The 19,922-nt window shown below is 38.5% G+C and overlaps 4 protein-coding genes across 9 annotated transcripts in view; 2 read left to right on the top strand and 2 right to left on the bottom strand.

The window, feature by feature from the left end:
• Positions 1-6,511, bottom strand: part of amacr (alpha-methylacyl-CoA racemase) — a 66,005-nt gene extending 59,494 nt beyond the window's left edge. Inside the window, exon 1 of one of the 3 annotated variants that reach the window (XM_077496640.1) lies at positions 6,395-6,511. In XM_077496640.1, the coding sequence (XP_077352766.1) occupies positions 6,395-6,428 (34 nt within the window). In that variant the 5' untranslated portion in view covers positions 6,429-6,511. Of the gene's footprint in view, positions 1-6,311 lie in introns of all 3 variants that reach the window. The other 2 variants (XM_077496643.1, XM_077496642.1) reach the window with 2 other exon arrangements.
• csgalnact1a (chondroitin sulfate N-acetylgalactosaminyltransferase 1a) overlaps positions 1-8,610 on the top strand; it is a 25,451-nt gene extending 16,841 nt beyond the window's left edge. Inside the window, exons 4-8 of one of the 2 annotated variants that reach the window (XM_077496636.1) lie at positions 1,297-1,398; positions 4,673-4,851; positions 4,928-5,022; positions 5,186-5,267; positions 6,333-8,610. In XM_077496636.1, the coding sequence (XP_077352762.1) occupies positions 1,297-1,398; positions 4,673-4,851; positions 4,928-5,022; positions 5,186-5,267; positions 6,333-6,628 (754 nt within the window). In that variant the 3' untranslated portion in view covers positions 6,629-8,610. The remainder of the gene's footprint in view (positions 1-1,296; positions 1,399-4,672; positions 4,852-4,927; positions 5,023-5,185; positions 5,268-6,332) is intronic. The other variant, XM_077496637.1, reaches the window with a different exon arrangement.
• Positions 6,704-19,793, top strand: plpp1a (phospholipid phosphatase 1a). Of its 3 annotated transcripts, none has more exons than XM_077496647.1 (6): positions 6,704-6,752; positions 14,072-14,223; positions 16,122-16,402; positions 17,937-17,994; positions 18,451-18,627; positions 18,748-19,793. In XM_077496647.1, the coding sequence occupies exons 1-6, from the start codon at positions 6,704-6,706 to the stop codon at positions 18,865-18,867; spliced, it is 837 nt and encodes a 278-aa protein (XP_077352773.1). In that variant the 3' UTR covers positions 18,868-19,793. The 3 variants fall into 3 exon arrangements, with proteins under 3 accessions (XP_077352773.1, XP_077352772.1, XP_077352771.1); XM_077496646.1 differs by lacking the exon at positions 6,704-6,752 and adding an exon at positions 9,339-9,837; XM_077496645.1 differs by lacking the exons at positions 6,704-6,752; positions 14,072-14,223 and adding exons at positions 9,343-9,837; positions 13,058-13,212.
• mtrex (Mtr4 exosome RNA helicase) overlaps positions 19,178-19,922 on the bottom strand; it is a 15,027-nt gene continuing 14,282 nt past the window's right edge. The window contains exon 27 of the mRNA XM_077496634.1: positions 19,178-19,666. Coding sequence (XP_077352760.1) covers positions 19,614-19,666 — 53 coding nt within the window. The 3' untranslated portion in view covers positions 19,178-19,613. The remainder of the gene's footprint in view (positions 19,667-19,922) is intronic.

Raw genomic sequence — 19,922 nt, 5'->3', positions numbered from 1 at the left:
AAATACCCTCCAGGGGGCACAAAAGTTGATCTACAGCGGCGCAGTGCAACATTTACTTACTTGAGAGGAGCTGAGCCAACACTTCAGCCTCATTCGCATTGAACGCGCGCGCGAGTGTGCTCATGTCAGCAAATAAGTACAGGAAAAGATAAGCTATGAATTCAAACATTAGTAGAGAAAATTGCTGATTTTTTTTTCCCCCCCACCCACGAATCTCCTCTTCAGATGCCGATGAAAATCAATTTGCCGTCCAATTGCGTCGCCAGCGTTTAGCGGACCCGCTCACAAAACAAAACAGCATCTGTGGCGGGCTGAACAAACGTATCATTCATGACATTTTTCATCTCATTTTTCAGCGTTTATTTGTACAGCTATGTTTATGAGGACACAGTTGAATACCATCTTTTTTTTTTTGGACGATTTACAGGCGTGATAAATTTGTTTCTATTAAAACCTCATACAGAAAGAAAATTTTCTGTTGAGTGTTCCGACATTCAGGTGCTTTATCATAACAGTTTGGTGACAGAAAGTTTCAGAAGCTATTTTTACCATCTATTAAGCTGTGAAATATAAAATAACATTTTTAAAAATGAAATTTGTAAATATATGTAATTTACTTGTGTTAGATTCATGAGAGATTTTAAACTCTTTTTTTTTTTATTATTATTTGTTGCAAGTTAGTGTTTGAAATTTGGATTTCATGCCAATTAGGGTTTTTAGACAGGCTTGTTGACAGTTGTCAGAATGAGATTTTGAACAAGAACGATTGAGAATTTCAAATTAGGGTTTCAAGTCAGGACTAGGCTTTTAGGTTTCAAGTCAGGGTATAGAATTTCAAGTGAGATTTCAGCCATGGTTAGGTTTTTATGTGGCACTTTGACGACATAGACAGGATTTCAAATTAGGGTTAGGGTTTCAATCAAGGGTTAAGGTTTCAAGACTAGGTACATTTATTTTCATAATTTTGAATTAGGGTTATCAAGTCAGGGTTTGGATTTTAAAGTCGGGTTTTAAATTGGGTTTTCTCATTGAGGTTTCAAGTTATGGTTTCAAGTGTGTGTTTAAAGCCAGTGTCATATTCTGTCTCGGGTTTGGAATGAAGAGTTTTTTGAATGGATTAGCAATACTATTTCAATATTTTTTTCTGCTGTTAATAAATTTGTCATCTTTTCACTGAGATGTGAAGAACGTCACAAATCACCGCATATTCGATGGGAGTAGCATTGTGTGTCATCTTTCAATGTGTGTTCATGTTTCTTTCTTAATGAGAACGTTTGCGTGTGCATGTCTGTGCAGGGAGGTGTGTGTGCGCCAGGACGGCCGCGTCCACCTCACGGTGGTCTATTTCGGGAAGGAGCAGGTGAGCGAGGTGCGCCACGTTCTAGAGAACACGTCCAGGTGAGTCAGGAAATCAACACTCGCTAGCTCATTCTATCTGAATGTAGGGATTTTGGTTGCTATGGCGATGAGTGGACCACTCGTAAGCTTGATGTTTGGCCTCAAGTCCGCCGCCACGAAGCGTCTGGTGTCTCCCTATTGGGAGATGAAGATGGAAATGAAAGTGACTAGCGATATTCCAGAGACGTGCGGAGGACGGGATTTATGATGAGTAGAGCCTTGTAAGGGGAGATGAAGGAAAGCAGAAGTAAGCGAAGATGCAGGCAGCACATATTGCATTTAAATCAAGTAGCATTCAAAATATAAAACAAATGCACTTTGTTTGATTTAATCAGGTCCGGGAATGATTTGTAAGCATTTTGTATTCTGTCTAGCTAGCTAATAGTGATAGCTTTAAAATATATATGCTGGGCAATCAGATTGGCATTCCCTGTTTCACGTTGGATTGACTTGGCTGACACGCCAAAGACTTGAAAAGAAGCAAAAGGATCACACAAAGCTCCCAAAAATGAATAACAAGCTTCTTTGACTGACAGCTCGGGCCTGTCAGTCACACAAATTTGAATTTCCGCCTTTGTTTGGGACAAGGAAAGGATTTTTCCGCAGGTGACAGCTTCTCCGCCATCCCAAGTATGCGCCGTGACTGATAAGTGCACCTGGCTAGCTGCAAGTACACACATGCCAGAACACATACACACACGTTCCCATCACAACAACACAACACAAACAAAGCTGCCTGCAGTGATGCGGCTTCATGCTGATGACATTTCGTCGCTGTCCAGCTCAAAATTGTGTCACGGTTTTCATTTGATAAAAACAGAATCAACAGGAAATTGTTGCCATGGAAATCGTCACTGTCAGGCTTCGGATATGTTAAATCAGTTAGGTTAGCAGGATTTCAAGCCAGAATTTGGGTTTTTAATTAGGGTTGTAAGCCTGAATTTAAGAGCTCAAACAAGGGTTACAGTTTAAAAGTAGGGTTTCAAATTAAGGTGTCAAGATCAGACTGGGTTTTGAAACTTTTTTTTTTTTTTTTTAAGTCTGGGTTAGGGGCTTAATGTGGGGTTTCAATACAGAAAATGGGTTTTAAATTTGAGATTCAAATAAGAAGTAGGGTTTCAAGGCAGCATTTGGGTTTTAAGTTCTCTTTTCAAATAAAGATCAGGGTTTATAAGTAGGCATTATAGGGTTCAAGCCTAGGCTTAGGGTTTAACATGGTTAGCAATTAAAAGTAGGCTTTTAGAGTTTCAAACGTTTGGGTTTCAAGACTCGGTTTAGTTTTTTTTTTTTTTTTTTTTTTTTTTTAAACATGGGCCAGGGTTTCAAATATAGGGTTTTAGACCAAGTGGGTTATCACCTTAGGGTTTCAAGTTTCAAGTAGTGTTGGGGTTGAGATTAAAGTTTCAAAACCAAGTTAGGAATCCAAGTCAAGGTTTTTTGTTGTTGTTTTTTTTTTTTTATTTGGGTTCAGGATTAGTTTCAAGACCGGGTTAGAGTTTCAACGTAAGATTCCAATCTTGGGGTTCAAGACCTGTCAATATAGGATTCCCAGTCTGGTGCATGGTTTCAAGACAGGTTTTCAAGATTTTAAATTCGGGGTTCATTTCAGGGTGAGGATTTCAAAGCAGGATTTCTGGCTAGAGTTACGGTTTCAAATTATGGTTCATGGGGGTTTCAAACAAGGCTTAGTGTTTCAAAGTAAGGTTCCAAATTAGACTTTCAAGACTGGCCCTAGGGTTTTAAATAAGGGACAGGGTTTTCAAGCTGGGTTCAGCTTTCATAAATAAGGTTTCAAGTTAGGGTTTAAGTCAAGTTAGGGTTTCAAAAAAAGGTTTGGCTTCAAATTAGGCTTCGGATCGGTGTTGGGATTTCAAGTTAAGGATTGTAGGATTCTGACGGACTAAAGAAGAAACATCCTCAGGAGGTTGCATGATTTGTCAGGCCACTAAATTTCGGACTCAGAAGACAACATTGCATTTTGTCTTTTTATGGCCATTAGCAGTGCACACACTGCACATTTCAACCGGTTCACCAGACACCCGACAAAGGTGGGGGGTCCGTCTCTCTTCTTTTTCTCTTATGTAAAGCCCGTATGAGCTCAGCGTTAGTCACTAACCGCATCAATTATTTGGCCCCGAGGCTACATCACAGCTGTCGCAGCTGTTTACGCATTCTCTGGCGATTTCGCCGTCGTCGCCTCGTTTCAGATTCCCAAAGAAAGGCGCCGTCTGCTGAAGCTCAGCTGTGGGAACCCTATTCGATGGTGACCCGGTGATGACACGCAAACATGTTGCTAAAACTGTACTTAAGAGTAGTGTTACTTTAGAATATGTGACTCGGGTAAGTTATATAACTTGAGGAAGTATTCAGTGTAAACTCTACTCAAGTACAGTATAATTAGTGAGTCAATTAAAAATGGTCAAATTGACAAAAATATATTCGGGACGTACCAATACAAATATTGCCCAAAACTGTCACTTTAATTTAACAGTACACAATAATGAAAGGCAAATTAAGCCACAAGTATTGCTTTGATTCACTATTTGTTTACACGTTTTGTGTGTGGGTTCTTGTAGGCTGAAATGTTGACATTTTTGAGGATGCTATGTATGTCTGCATAATATGCGCTAAAATCCGAGGCTAAACTTAGCTCCCCCTCCTAAGAATGATATTAGAAAACTTCAGCCACTTCCTTGACACCAATTACTACTTTCTTATGAACCAGAGCTTTGGCGCCATCTTGTGTCATCTAAGAGATCTACAGAAAGAGCCTCTGAGGATTGGTTCCATAGGGAAAAAAGTTGAATAACTGAATTAATGAATGGCGAATTAGCAAAAGTTCCCAATCGATTTTATTTGGAGGCATTTTCGCTGCTTTGACGCCATGCTAGTTACGTAGCTAATGCAGATATACAGCTTTTACGGTGCCACAGCAACAACCAAAGCTACATCATGATTTCGCATTTTCCAGACGGAGGTGTGGAACTGCCAGTGTGGAATAAAGTTTTTATTGGGTTCGTTCAAACTTAACGGTAAAATGTAGGCTAAATGCTAAAAACATACATTTTTTTCCCTATAATGCTACAGCGTACTGACTCTGCTATGTTTTTAACATTTGTGCTACATATTACCAATACGTTCGAACAACTTTACCAATCTGTTCCAACGGCACAGGCCAGTCAAACTGTTTACTCCACACTGGCAGTTCCATGAAGGCTGGTGTTTCTATCAGAACCTCTCGAAAACCGCCCACTCGCTTCCCTTCACCCTGCAGGGAGGCCAACTTCAAAAACTACACTCTCCTGCAGCTGGACGAGGAGTTCTCCCGAGGTCGGGGTCTGGACGTCGGGGCGCGGGCATGGAAGGGCGGCAACGTGCTGCTCTTCTTCTGCGACGTGGACATCTACTTCACTGCCGACTTCCTTGGATCTTGCCGACTAAACGCTCAGTCCGGTAAATTTTACGTTCACGTGTAAATATGGCCACAAAAATACCAGTGAGTGAGTATAATACCTTTCTCTAATTCCAGGTAAAAAAGTTTTCTATCCTGTGTTATTCAGCCAGTACAACCCCAGACTGATCTATGGCAGTACCGAGCACATCCCGCCAGTGGAGCAACAGCTGGTAAAACATACCCATAAAGGAGAAAAAAAAAACAAAAAAAACAAAAAAAACTTCTTTTAGCTGTGGGGGAATACGCTTGAGTCATGCTAATCTATAGTGCAGCAGCGAGGCCTTGAAAGTATCTCCCCTGTGGGCTTTTTAGCTTTACTTCCTGTCTTTTCAGGTGATGAAGAAAGACACGGGCTTCTGGAGAGATTTTGGATTCGGTATGACTTGCCAGTACCGCTCGGATTTCATCAACATAGGTAATGATAAAAGGTTCCACAGGCAGCCAGCATCGCTAGTAAATCTGACTTTATGGCAACAGTGCAGATTCTACGCTAATGCTATGCTAACATAATAAACATCTGCTCAGTTACATTTCACCAGGGGCATCCATACTTTTTCCATCCAAGTGCTACATACAAAAAAAAGGATGCAAAGGCCTCTTACTTAAATTTATCAAGCACACCAAAATAAATCAAACATTTTTCATAAATTAGATTTTTTATTTTATTTTTTATTTTTATCTGCTACCTGAACAGCTTTCTGTAAGGCAAATAGTTTAGGATTTTACAAGATTTTGGGGTGGTGAAGACCCTGCATGTAACCCACCAGAAAATATTAGCAACTGTACTGCACAGCAGCTGAGTCCCATGATGACATTAAGACCCAAAATAGGAGCAATCTGTCCAAAACAGAACTATTTTTCAAGCAGTTACATGGGAATCATTTATATGATATGTTCACAATTTGTACACTTACAGAGCAAAAAGTGGAGTAAACTTTAGTATATATCCTGCGGGCCATTTAAAAGTGGATGGCGGGCCACAAATGGCCCCTGGGTCATCGTTTGGACACCACTGTTAGCATAAACTAATTGACAATTTAGAGTTTACAAGTATTTTTGTGTGTGTGTGTCTTGTTAGCACAATTCTGTTTTGTGTGCTCAATTCGAATTGGATGTTGGTTTTTGAATTAATAAAGAAAGCTAAGGGGAAAAAAAGTGTTTACGTCACAAGACAAAATGGCGGTCAACCTATTGAAAAGCATTAGACGTTGGATCGTTGTAATTTGATTTGTGATGATGATTTCAAAACGTGATGCAATGCTGTTTGACTACTAGAACAATCTGTCTGGTTTGTACCAGTCACAAGTAAAAGCAATATAATACGCCGTGTAAAAGAAGCATTTGCATTGCGTTGAATTACGGAAGTAACAGAAATGCCCGGATGTTTGAATTTGTCAACAGCGACGCGTCAACATCAATTTACATTCATTCATTCAGCCTCGCAAATAGTCAGCCATACATGTTCTTGTCTTCCCTGCAGGAGGTTTCGACATCGACATCAAGGGCTGGGGCGGCGAGGACGTGCACCTGTACCGCAAGTACCTGCACAGCAACCTCCTGGTGGTGCGGGCGCCATCACGCGGCCTCTTCCACCTGTGGCACGAGAAGCACTGCGCCGACGAACTGACGCCTGAGCAGTACCGCATGTGTATGCAGTCCAAGGCCATGAACGAGGCGTCGCACGGACAACTGGGCATGCTCTTCTTCCACAAAGACATTGACGAGCACCTGCGCAAGCAGAAAACGCAACATCAACATAACGCCAAAAACACATGAAACCTAACGTAATAGAGCAACCGCACGTTCAATGACGTTTGTGTTCATTTGTTGGGAAGTAGAGACGCCTAGAGGATGGAAAGTGAACAGCAAGTGAGTGGAATGCAGGACTTCCTGTTGTACAGTACGTATTGACATGTCTTTTTTTATATTTATATTTTAGTTATGTATAAAATGTTAGGATGAAAGCATTGTTTTTCTACCTAGAAGAATATGCTCTTTACATTATTTTATAATATATATATATGTAAATAGATTTTTTTGGACAAGATGGGGGCGACCCTCGTTTTTCTTTTTTGACAAACCATGTTCGTGGGGTTAAAATGACCTGTGCATTTAAAAAAAAATAATCTTCATGTAACTACTTTTTTTTTTTTTTTTTTTTTTTTTTCAAGATCATTTAGATGACCGTACTTTATTTCCATTTTTCAGTTATTGGACGACTAGTGTCTAATTAAAACAAACAAACAAAACAAAAGAACACAGGCATACAATGCAATTTCTAATTTAGAAAAAATTAAAATACGGCCAACAGAATAAATTAAACCGTTTCTGGGTTTGTTTTGCATTTTCATTTCTTTGATTTATGTTCATAAAAAAAAAAAAAAAAAATTCTATTTGAAACAAAAAGAAAAAAAATACCACCACATCCAGATTTTCAAAGGGGTCAGTTTGACCCACAACAGTAGAGTTCACTCCTCCAGTATCCATTGCCAGGCGTATTTTTATATAACTTTATTTATAGTACTATCATCACTCCTGTATTTATGTGTCATATGATGTAAATAGCAAAGTGTACAGTTGTTACCATGCTCCTCTTGACACGCAATGTAACCCATTTTCAGCAACATTTTAACATTTAAGGACGAAACATGCTGTAATGTTACGTTTAATTATATTTTCTACGTCATTTATTAATTATTGACGTTGACTCAAAGCAGAGTTTCCCAAACTGAGGCACGGGAACCAAATTTTATTAATCATATTTAATATAAATTCGAGTTTGTGATTGGTTAATACTGTATGTCCATAGAATGGTCATATATGAAAAAATCAAATTTGGTGTCTTGAGATGAAAATGTTTGGGAAACCCTGACTTTAATGGGAATTCTGGTATTTAAAAAAAAGAAAGAAAAAGAAATTTGAAGCAGTTCCCTGGTGTCTTAAGATACAATTGAGTAGGTGCCACTTAATGAGAAGCAAAAGCTAATATGTACATCCAACATACTCGTTGCAGCTCTGCTTACCTTTTGGCTTTGATGTGATCACAGGGGTGTCGCATCAGCGGGAGGGTGTGGGTGTTTCTGCTGTGGTTTAAAAGTGGCACCGGATATTCCCTCAGTTTATGTATTATGGTTTCGTGCGTCACTGCTCATTGACCGCGTGCTGCTGGTGTGCGCACCTTGGCCACCAGGGGGCAATAAGTCATAATCCAGATTCCAGGAAGTCCGTTTTCCATGTTTTAAAGAAAAAAAAAAGTTTGTGTTTAGGAATACCAGAATTAGCCATTTAATGGTCAGAAATGTTATTTTATTCCAATTTACTGTGACGTTTTATGTTTTTTTTTTTTTTTTTTTAATCTAGTTGAACATGACAATCAGGCTGTGCAACCAGTAACCAGTTATGTTTCGAAAACCGGTTGTGTTTCACCGTTAGAAAAACAACCAGTACACAACTACATTCCCCTCCAGACGTATTCACTAAATACGTCTGACAAGATGTGATATTTGACACGTCCTTTTGCCTTTGTTTATGCATTTGTACTTTACTTTGATGTCATATTTATTCTTCCGTGCATTAAAATGGGCATAAATCAATTGTCCTCTTGTCAAGCTGTAGCTGTGCTTGACCAAAGATGTGAACAATTTTTTAAAGTTTTTAAAATTGTTATTCTTGGAACGATAAATGCATTTTTCAAGATGTTTTTATGTACAATTTGAATTACTGTAGCTACTTTAATAAATGCATACAGAATCTCTTAATTTACAAGCATTGTCCTTATTATGAAAGCATTAACAGAAAATATCAGTTTTTATGTTAATATATTTTATCCAGATCAGAATGAGTTTTTTTTACCCCCTCGTAATATGACGTTATTCTCATAACTGCAGCTTTTACGCTCTCAAATTCATCCATCCATTTTCTGAACAGCTTGATCCCCACAAGGGTCGCGGGGGTGCTGGAGCCTATCTCAACTGGCTTTGGGCAGTAGGCGGGGTACAACTTGAACTGGTTGCCAGCCAATCGCAGGGTCTCAAATTCATTTCCCCCTCAAAACATTACAATTTTTTTCCAGAAACTTGTGACTTCTAAAACTTTTTAATTGTAATGTAACGACTTTATTATTGTATAAACAGTGACTATCCTCATATTGTATCTCTTAAGATTACCATCTAAACGCAAAATGTCTATTTGTGTATCGCAATTGTAATGTTACCTCTTAAACACAAGGTGGCGACAATGACTTGACAACTGCGGGGGAACTTCAGTTCCTGTCGGATTCAAAGACGAAGAAAAATGTTAGAAAGTACAAATTTCCATTATATCCATCCGTGTATCATTCATATACAGACATCAATTCAAGCACTGGAGTTGAAACAGCCATTAAATCAACACAAATGCAAACACAAATTTGTTTTGATTACATTTGATTTAAATTTAACACGACGATTTCGCTGAATACTCTGACCTCCCACGTTTCCTGAACGTAACACTATGCCCGCCTCCGGAGCTCAGGCCCGAGACTACCGACTCCCCCCACCCGTCAACCTCAAAGCCAGGCAGGCACCCCCGGGCAGGTGTTCGCGTCACTCCTCGGAGTTTCGCTCTGAAGTTCGTTTGTTCTGTTTCCGAAGGAGTCCACGCCTTGCTTTTCGGCCGGATCATGATGAAAGGAAGGCGTGCGAGTGAGATGGAACGTCGTCGTCGCTGTAGTAGTAATTCACCTTGTGTACCGAGCTAGTTGTTACCCCTTTGGCTGTGTTAGCTTCCCGTCTGTATGTTTTTTTTTTTTTTTTTAATATTGTAAACATAAACCGTCCGTAATTAATTTCCTCGGCGGACGAGGAGGAGCATCCCACTTTTATTACCCACCGTTGACGTCCCACAACACGGACGGGAGAGAGAGAGAGACACCCGGGCAGGAGTCAACATGTTCGAGACAAGAGGAATCCCTTTCGTCGTTCTCGACGTCGTTTGCCTTGTTTTAGGTATGTTTATATGCGTCTCTGGGTCCAATTAAGCGCACTTGTGTGTCGATATATCAGAGGGGACAAGCTGCCGCGGTAAGGCTGGTTTGCGTTGTATGCGAATGGTTCGACTGCAGTCACTCCAACAGAGGCTCTAGGGTAACGACACCCAAGTTGTTCTAAATTTGCTTCAATAAAGTCATTATGAGAATAACGTCGGGAGGGGAGTCATGACAGTAGTCATATTCTGACAATAGACGTATTATTACAAGAAAAAAAATGAGTTTTGCACCAATAAAGTCATTATTATGAGGAAAATAAACAACGCTCAGACTTCAGAGGACTATTCTTTCCAAATGTGTAATTGTATGAAAATCAAGTCATATTCTGACAAAAATAGACATGTTTCAAGAAAAAGCCACTCTTGTATGCCATTAATGTCAGACTCATAATAATATGAGAAAAGTCACTATGGGAGGAAAAATAATAGTGTTAACCAGCTTTATCACAATAGAAATATTCCAAGAAAAAAGTGAAATTTTACACGAATAAAGTCTTTATTCAGAGAAAAAAAATAATATTACAAGAAAAATGTTACAACTTAATACATGTAAATTGTAAAATTGGAACTGTTCTAAAAAAATAAAATAAATCTTATTCCTTTGATTACAAAGTTCAGGTTTATTCATTGTAATATGTTTTTTTTTCCTTTTTATATTCTCTCTTTCTGGTAATATTCTGAGTTTATTATACAAAAAATAATGAGTATTTTTCTCATATTTTTTTTTATCCTCTAAATGTTGGCTGAGCACATCCCCCCCCCCCCCATATTTTAATTACAGAGACAAAAAATATAAATAAAATAGAGCTTCATTTCTTGTCCTATTGGGATTTTTTTTCCATGTAATATTCCAATTCTAGTAAAAATAGTGCTTTTTCTGATGATACAGTATTCTCACATTTATTTATTTATTTATTGTATTTCTTGTCAGTGTAGATCTCAATTCAAATTTATTTGTGGGGCACTTAGCAGCAGCTGAAAAAAAAGTGCTGTAGCTAGAGCTCGAACAAAATAAAAGTAAAAAAAATATATATATATAATTTTCTTTTAGTATACTGTATACTTCCTTAAGAACATAAAACCTCCACTGTGTCTTTCAACGAAACTCTGTCACAGTCTTGTGCTATTGATGATTGTTGCGATGTAGCCTGTCTCTTAGCAAAGATAGAATGAATCAGTGATTTATTTATTTATTTGGTAATATACAGCAAGTGATGTGATTGGAAGGTGTGCTAGCTTGAAATGATTAATTAATTAATTGTTCCAAATAGTGACTCATGCTTTGTGTGTTGTTATGGATTACATAAGAAAAGGTTTTTTATTGTGGCTGACTCATGTCGCAAACTCTACCAAACATCTGCTACACACACACATGCGCGCGCACACACTGCTTCTCTTCTGTTTCTCTCTTAGCATCCCTGGCATTTCAGCTGCCACGTCCAATCAAACAGCAACAGCTGAAACGACTGTCTTCCAATTGGTCATGCGCTTTTTTTTTTTCTTCTTAAGAGCGAGAGAATGTGTTCCACAGTTGAGTTGAATTGAGGCCAGTCTGTGTTAAAGGGGCCAAAGATGGCGAGAAATCACTGCAGAGTTTCCATGAGGACTTTGGACCTGCTTGCATAAGAGGCTTTCTCGCTGGTCTTTTATCAAACGGGAGTTGCTGAGTTGACAAGCTTATCATTTGCTTCTTATTATGTCACACACATTGTAAAGGTTGATTTGGCCTAAAAATACAATTAATCCCTTCCCCGTGTGTATTAAACACACACAGTGATTGTGTGCCTTACATATACAAACAGCAATAAACTGGTGCCATAATTTCACCTGGAAGTCAAATTAACAAAGGGTTTCTCCCCCCCCCCCCAAAAAAAGTGGAAAAAGTCATAATTTCGCAGGAATTAATTTGTAATAATTACTAAACAAAAAACAGAATTTTAAACCAGATAATAGAGAAATTTACCAATGATTATCTGCAATTATCAACCAATTTGATGTCATATAGATAAACCAGATAAAGATATTTACCAAAATTTATCGGCAATTATCGGCCAATTTGATTTCATGCAGGTAAACCAGATAATAAATCAATTCACCAAAAATTATCAACCAAATTGACATCATACAGATAAACCAGATAAAGAAATATGCCGAAAATTATCGGCAATTATCAACCAATCTGACGTCATAGAGATAAACCAGATAAAGAAATATGCCAAAAATTATCAGCAATTATTGACCAATTTGATTTCATACAGATAAACTAGATAATACATTAATTCACCCAAAAATTATCAACCAAAAAAATAATATTGTAAAGCAAAAAAAAAGAACAACTATTTATTTATTTTTTATGACAGTAAAGTCATCAAATGTGATGGGGGAAAAATTTCAATAGAAAAATGTAATATTGCAAGAATATGGTTGAACTAATATGGATAAATAAATAAATACATTTGGAATTTTATGTCATGAAAAAGTTGTAATACTACAAAATTTATAAAAAACAAGAAAACAAAACTTGATTTAGTGAGATTTAGATATTTTTCTTTAAATTGGAATATTGAGAGAGGAAAAAAAAAATAATAATGGGATTTTTTCTGTTTTTTTTTCAATAGTGATATTTAAAGTATAAAGATCCTAATTGTAGGGGGGGGGAAAGAAAAAAAAAACTAGTTTCATGACATTTTTTTTCCCCAAGTGTATAAATATGCAATCTTCCAAGCAAAAAGAGCAGTAATGAAGTCATAATAGTAAGAAAAAAATTCAGATAAAAAAAATCTTACTTTTACAATTAAATAATACTATATTTAGGTAATAAACAATACTGTTCAAGAAATATATAAGATGAGTAATACAGTATATTCAAATAGTGAAAGGAAAAAAAATGCAGTTTTACAAAAAATGGTACTGTTGCAATAAAATATTTTCTTTTCTTTTTTCTTTTTTTTTTTAAAGATGCATACGTGTAAACAGCTCCTTGTGATGTGACTTAATTCTTTATTTTTTGTAAAATTGCTTCTTTTTTTCCTTGTAGTGTTAAATGAGTTTTTCCCCCGGTTATGTCAAAAGTGTCATATATTGCTACTTTGTGAGTGATGGCATGAAATACTATGTAGCTGTATTTATTTCGTCATTGATTTGACAATTTGCTTCCCTTTGACCATGTGTCCTCCACAGGGGGGCTGCCTCTGGCGGCCTTCAACCTGGGTAAGATCCGTCCCTACCAGAGGGGCTTTTTCTGTAGCGACGACAGCATCAAGTACCCTTTCCACCACAGCACCGTCACCTCCACCGTGCTCTACACGGTGGGCTTCTCGCTGCCCATTAGCTGCGTAAGTAGCGGGCCGGCCCGGGCCCAGGACGCCACGGCACCGACCAAGTGCATGCGTTTCGCTTTTGACTCTGTCCGGATGTTATTATCCATAGATGATGAGGATGTCCACTTAATAACTAACAATACAAACACATTCAAAGTCAGTTTACAACGTGAGGAATTGAGGATGGTCCAATTACAACAAGGCAGTACTTTAAAACTAAAATGTCCGACTCCCTTCATCTCCAAGCTCGGCCCACAACCTGTCACGAAAACTCACAATTTTATGACAATATATCGTCTGTCGTCAGTCTAGTATGCCTTGTTCCAGTTTGATACCAATCGGGCACATCTCGAGGACGTGTTTGTCAGCGAAAGACACCTCGAAAACACCATAAAATGGTCCCGTGTGTTTTTTTTCTGGCTACAGCATTTGTGATGGATTGTCAGGAATCTTTTTCTTCACGAGTCACTGCTGTTAATCATCCCATGGAATATCCGGAATGTTCTTTTTGGAAGAGCCGTTGAAGCTTCCTGACAGCATTCCATATCTCTTATTTCGTCTCACGGGAAGCCTGGATGACAATCGGACCAGTCACACTTTCTATGTTTAAAAAAATAAAAAATAAAAAATCTTTTGCGTTGTCGGACATGAATGCAGAGTTCCGGGAAGTTTGCCCGCTATCTAACAACTTGCTTTTATTAACATTCTAACCACTAACATCAGCTACTTCTCAAGGCTTTTGTCCAGGATGCCACCGCTGCAGCAGCCTGTAACGTCGCCTGGAAGATACAACTGCAGCATTGCATCATGGGTCGCGCTAATCTAATAACCTGTCATTTGTTTTTTTTTCTCTCTCTCATTGCTTCTCTGCTAGCTGGACTCCCGTTCGCAATACTCACCGCGCAACACAAACCGTTCCGCCGAGGCTTTTTCTGTAGCGATGAGTCAATCAAGTACCCGCTTAAAGAGGACACCATTTCCTATCAGTTGTTAGGAGGTGTCATGATTCCTCTCACAATACTCACTGTAAGTGCATCACTGCTGTTTTTTTGTATGTGATCTTTATATTTGCTGTTTCATTACGCTTTTTACGTTATGTTCTAAAGCAGTGGTTCTCAAACTGGAATTTGCATAACAATTAGCAAAAAGTGATGCCGGATCATAAAAAAAAAAAAAAAAAAAATGCATATCTACATTCTGGGATTGGTACAATTAAAAAATAAAATAAAATTATTCCTCCCTTGCTTTGCCACTTTTTAATATGATGAGAAAAAAAAAAAAGAGGCAAAGTTGCCAGTTTATAAAGCGACTGTTTGTCTCTTCTAAGGGATACTCTACTAATTTTCAATAATTTAAATAATTTTTATTTTATCTTTTTTTTTTTAAATTTTCATTATTTATTTTTATTTTTAAAAATAATTTTCAATTTACTTGTTTTTATTTCCAGTAGGAAAATGTTATTTTGTCTCATGAATTTGACAACATTATTTTACATGTACAATTATCCATCCATCCATTTTCTGAACCGCTTACTCCTCACCAGCGTCGCAGGGGGTGCTGGAGCCTACCCCAGCCGGCTATGGGCAGTAGGCGGGGTACACCCTGAACTGGTCGCCAGCCAATCGCAGCATGTACAATTAACACCTTTAAAAAGGAATTTTGTGCCGCAACCAACCAATCACGGCTTAACCAACATTAACAAGTTTCGCCATGATTGGTTGTGACCTGAGCCCTCAACATGTGATGTCACTTTCAGTCTACAGCAAGTGACAAAAAGGCTTTTTAAAAGTGTTAATTGTACATCACAACTAATGAAGTTACTAAATTCATTATAAACAACATTTTACTGCTGAAAATGAAAAAAAAATAGTATCCATTTAAAAATGTTTTTATATAAATAAATTATATAGAGAGGCATACACAGTAGTTATGTTTAATTGGCCTTTGAATTTTAAAGAAAAAAAATTCTCCCATACCTAAAAAGTTTGAGAATCCCTGTCTCTTAAAGCGCCAATGTCTTTCAACTGAGTTTTCCCCTGCTAACGGCATGTTTACAAACTGCTTATCTTTTCAAGAGCATTCAAATGACGTCGGCCCAACCTTACTAAGCAAATACTGCTTGTGTGTTACCAGGCTTTTTGAATTATTTTGGCAGCCACCAATTTTGTCTGGAATGCGTCCAAACGTCTTATCAACAAGGTTCTGATGATGCAGTGGATTCCTCTCATGTTTGCAACTTGTCAAAGTCAAGTCAGGCTCAACAAGTTAACTGCCTAAGTGAGCTGTAGTGGAAGTTGAAACAGCAAAAGAAAACGCCAAATTGCATATAGAACCGTTTGCTACACAATGCTACAAATGTTACAATTAAATCCCCCAGGCTAGCAGACACTAGCCATTAGCACTGCTTCCACCTTTCTGTGTCCGTGTTTATTATGCTGATAAACACTTTTAAGTGGACATCCTCTCAGACCCCGTTTGATTTTCTTACCTCTACCCCTTATTGGGGAACATTTTTAAAGTGCCGAGTAGCTAATTTCTGAAAATAATCAAATCAATGTCATGTTATTTTTTTTTTCTTGTCGATGACCCTAAAATTATGGCGTTATATTTTGCCATTAAAAAAGAAAAAAAAAAATCTTTTTTTTTTTGCCATGTTACAGAAAAACGACAATGCAGAAGTTTTTACGTGAATCATGCAAGATATATATCTTTTTTTTAAGTTGTGAATACCAATTATGAAATGCTCACTGTCTAAAAATTGATACATGATGCGAACAAAAAAACATTTTAATTGTTGAGTCAAGAAAGAAAACCATTTTACCCAAACTATGCAGAAAATAAAGAAATTCAAAAAATATCTAGAGCTGAAAAAGAAAAATCCACACCCTTGTGAAGACTCATGCTCCTTTGCCGTGTGCCGCCAGATGATATTCGGCGAGTGCTTGTGCGTGTACCTCAAGCGCCTGCAGTCCAAGTCGTCGTACGGCAGCTACGTGGCGCGCGTCTACAAGGCGGTGGGCACCTTCCTGTTCGGCGCCGCCATGAGCCAGTCGCTCACCGACATCGCCAAGTACTCCATCGGCCGCCTCCGGCCGCACTTCCTGGACGTGTGCAAACCCGACTGGGAGACGGTCAACTGTTCGGCGGGCGTCTACGTGGAGGATTTCACCTGCACCGGAAACCCCACCATGGTCAATGAGGGCAGGTGAGCATTTTCACAATTAAATCACCACTCTGTATATTAAAAAAATATATATATTTACATGCTTAAAATTTGCATTACATTAGTTTAGATTTGTTTTTATTTATAATTTAAAAAAAAAAAATGTTATAATAATCCAACATTTTTTGTAAAAAAAATTTCAATTATATAATTCTTTGCCTAAAATAATTTCCCTGTCTTTGTTAGGGCACAGTAGCACTTTGGTGACTAATAGGTGATATATTTGTACTATGGAAACTTAAATAGATTGAGTCAAGTGGTTGAATGTGACCTTTGGGAGGGGGAGAAACGTGAGTATGTGCGTGCGTGCGTTATCAGCACTGAGCAGCAGGAAGTGCTCCCTGGCGACAGGATATGCAGTTCCTATTTCCAAAAGCAGCTCTCTTCTCTTTAATATCGACCGCAGCAATAATGGGGGAGGGGGTATTCTGGCAACACAAAGCAAAGCATCCCTCCTGGGCCTTATCCACATTTCCAGGGCGTGGCCGCCTGTTTGTGTTTTCTGGAGCCAATCTTCCTCCTTCCCCTCACGCTTCCTCCTCCTCCTCCTCAACCTGCAGCGTGCACACTGAACAAAAGTTTTTATGCGTCAAAACATCAGCTGATTGTTAAACGGCGTTAAGACGGGCAGCAGGCGAGGGATCGTCTTACTGCAACGCGACTCCTCCTGCGCCTCTTTGCGAACAACCGGGAGAGGGAGGGAGGAGGCCCGCATTCAGTGTACAGTACATTAGAGTTTTGTAAATATTCTCATATGACAAAAGTACATTTTTTAAGTTTTATGAAGGGTCATAAAGGTGGTTGGGGGGGGGGGGGGGGGGGGGTAGTTCAGATGAATCAGCATTAAAAACTGTCCTGTCTCCATTTTGTTCAAATACCCAAATAAAATGGAAATAATTACAAAATTATTGACCGTCCTCCATTTTGTTTCATACAAAGTAAAATGGATAGGCTATGATGAGCTAATGTTCTTAATTCCACTGGTTTAGGTGGAGTGTTTAGTCGTAGTTTAGCAAAACTATCTTGAGCCAAAACCGCATCAAGACCTCCATTTTGTTCATTTTTCCACATTAAATACTAATAAATGTAAATACTGGTCAATAAAAAAATTATGCTCATAGTTCCACATAAAATTGAACTAAAAATGTTTTTTTTCCCCCTTAAAATACCTAATTTTGTTCATATTTCCAAACAGTAATGCAAGTAATGTTTAAAAAAAAAAAAAGAATTAAAAAAAAAAGGGGGGGGGGTATAAATAGGTTAGGTTACTTTCTGTATACTAATGATTATGAAATGAATATAAAGGTGAAATTGAGGAAAAAGAATTGACATAAAGGCTGCTCAAACAGCATTTTGTTGACTTACTGTTGAATTTATATTCTCCATATTATACTGAGCAGCCATGCTACAATAGCTTCTATTTCCTGTTCTACGGTTATCATACTTTTCTCAAAGTGTTCTTAATATTATTTCTGGGCTGCCAAAAAGGCGTAATGTGTTTGTCTTCCCATCACAGGTTGTCTTTCTATTCCGGCCACTCGTCCTTCTCTATGTACTGCATGTTGTTCCTGGCGGTGAGTATTCACATGTACTTGACTGTGTGGATAAATGTCAGTCATACTTTCCAGGTGCATGTAACATCGGACAGCATATGCAAATACAGTAGACAATGAGTTCAATTTAAAATATCGAAAAAGAGGATGTTTGCTGAAAACGGGAACTACATGATGATCTTGTGTGGTAAAAAATATGAAACAAACGTACGTTATAGCCCAATTTCCTGTCTTTGTGAACATTTTGATTGCATTCACAGCAGTATTAAATTCTATTTATTCATACAATTAATATAAAACGTCTGCACACTCCTAACACCAAGATTCTCTAAATTTAACCAGTAATGTGACAAACAATTTACAATTGAGGAAAAAAAAAAGCATCTATTATTTTATTATTTCATTGCTTGTACACAACGCTGCTTAAGATTTTTTTTTTTTTTTTTTGTGTGTGTGTGTGTGTGTGCGTCATGTCAGCTCTACCTGCAAGCCCGCATGCGTGTGGAGTGGGCTCGCCTGCTGAGGCCCACCATCCAGTTCTTCCTGATCGCCGCCTCCGTGTACACGGGGCTGTCTCGCGTATCCGACTACAAACACCACTGGAGCGACGTTCTCACCGGTCTCCTGCAGGGGGCGCTCATGGCCATCCTGGTGGTGAGTTTTCAGACATTTGGAACTCTCATTGCTAACCAAAACAGCAGCACGTAAACAGTCGAAGCGTGGAATCTTAGTTGGTTGTCAAAGGCTAAATTCCACCTTTTTGTGCCCCCGCAGGTGTTTTTCGTGTCCGACTTTTTCAAGCAACCCCCGGAGGCCCGCAAGGAGGCAGACATCCCCCACACTAGCCTTCAGGAGACCCCCACTAACGGAAACCACTTTGAGAGTCCAAACTAAAACTTGGCACACTTCAGTCGCCTAAATGCCGAGTGGACACACCTCAGGCCTCTCATTTTATTTTATTCACATTTTAAATGTGCTTCCAGCGATGGATGTTAGCTCAAGACTGTTCAGGAATGGCGCCATTTTACCAACTGAGCCGGTGGGAAGATTGTACTGCATGCACCCACCGGGGAAAGAGGGGAAGGGAGGACAGAGGGGAGTCGGGGGTAGAGACCACTACTGTGTATAACCTGTGAATGTAAGCCTGCTTTGTGCATTTCTTTACTGGGAGTCAATCTGTTTAAAGCTCCCACTGAGGTTCATGTTATAAACGACTGCGAATGCGGCACTTTTTCCTGTGATGCCTTCATGTGACTGCAAAGCTAACGCTGCTACTGCGTATCCCAAAAACGATTGAAATCAGGGTAGGCAACGCAAGGAAAAACAAAAAAAAAAAAAAAAAAACACTAAACCCATAAGTATTTTTGTCATCTGTATGTCAATGTCAACCACACAGACTTTAATTGCAATTTAAAAAAAAAAGAAAAAAAAAAGGTAAATATGTACACGTGTCTAAAACAAAAGCAGGAAAATAAAGCCATAACATGTATTAAAAGGAAACATGAAGTGGAAATGAATCATTTCAGTCCCATCAAAAACTGAATTGAACAATTGTTGGATTGGGGTTACCGGGAGCCAAAACAGATCCGCTGGCAACACAAAAAGGAAGCCATGAAGCCTCCGGAAGTGAAATGTTGGGATTACAAATAGAGGCTGGCAGCAAACACGATGTCCCTCTTGATCTTTGTGATTCCTGCAGGGAGACGAAAGAGGATAAACATTTATTAACTGCTGTGTACATTTGTCTTAATACTCACTGCTTGTGCAACTGGCAATAAAAATACGATTATGTAATAAATAATAACCTTGCCTTGCGAAAACACCTCATTGCGTGTGGAGTAGGTAGAAATAAATCTGATTATAAATTCATTTTCTTCCATCTCCTTTTAGAAACTTGATGCTCTGTTCACCACCTCTTCAGTGTTAAGTCATCTCCAAAATCTCAACTT

This window comes from Festucalex cinctus, chromosome 15, assembly GCF_051991245.1.
Source record: "Festucalex cinctus isolate MCC-2025b chromosome 15, RoL_Fcin_1.0, whole genome shotgun sequence".
Lineage (NCBI taxonomy): Eukaryota > Metazoa > Chordata > Actinopteri > Syngnathiformes > Syngnathidae > Festucalex > Festucalex cinctus.
Note: the sequence above shows the minus strand (reverse complement) of the source record. Positions and strands in the feature narration are given on the sequence as shown.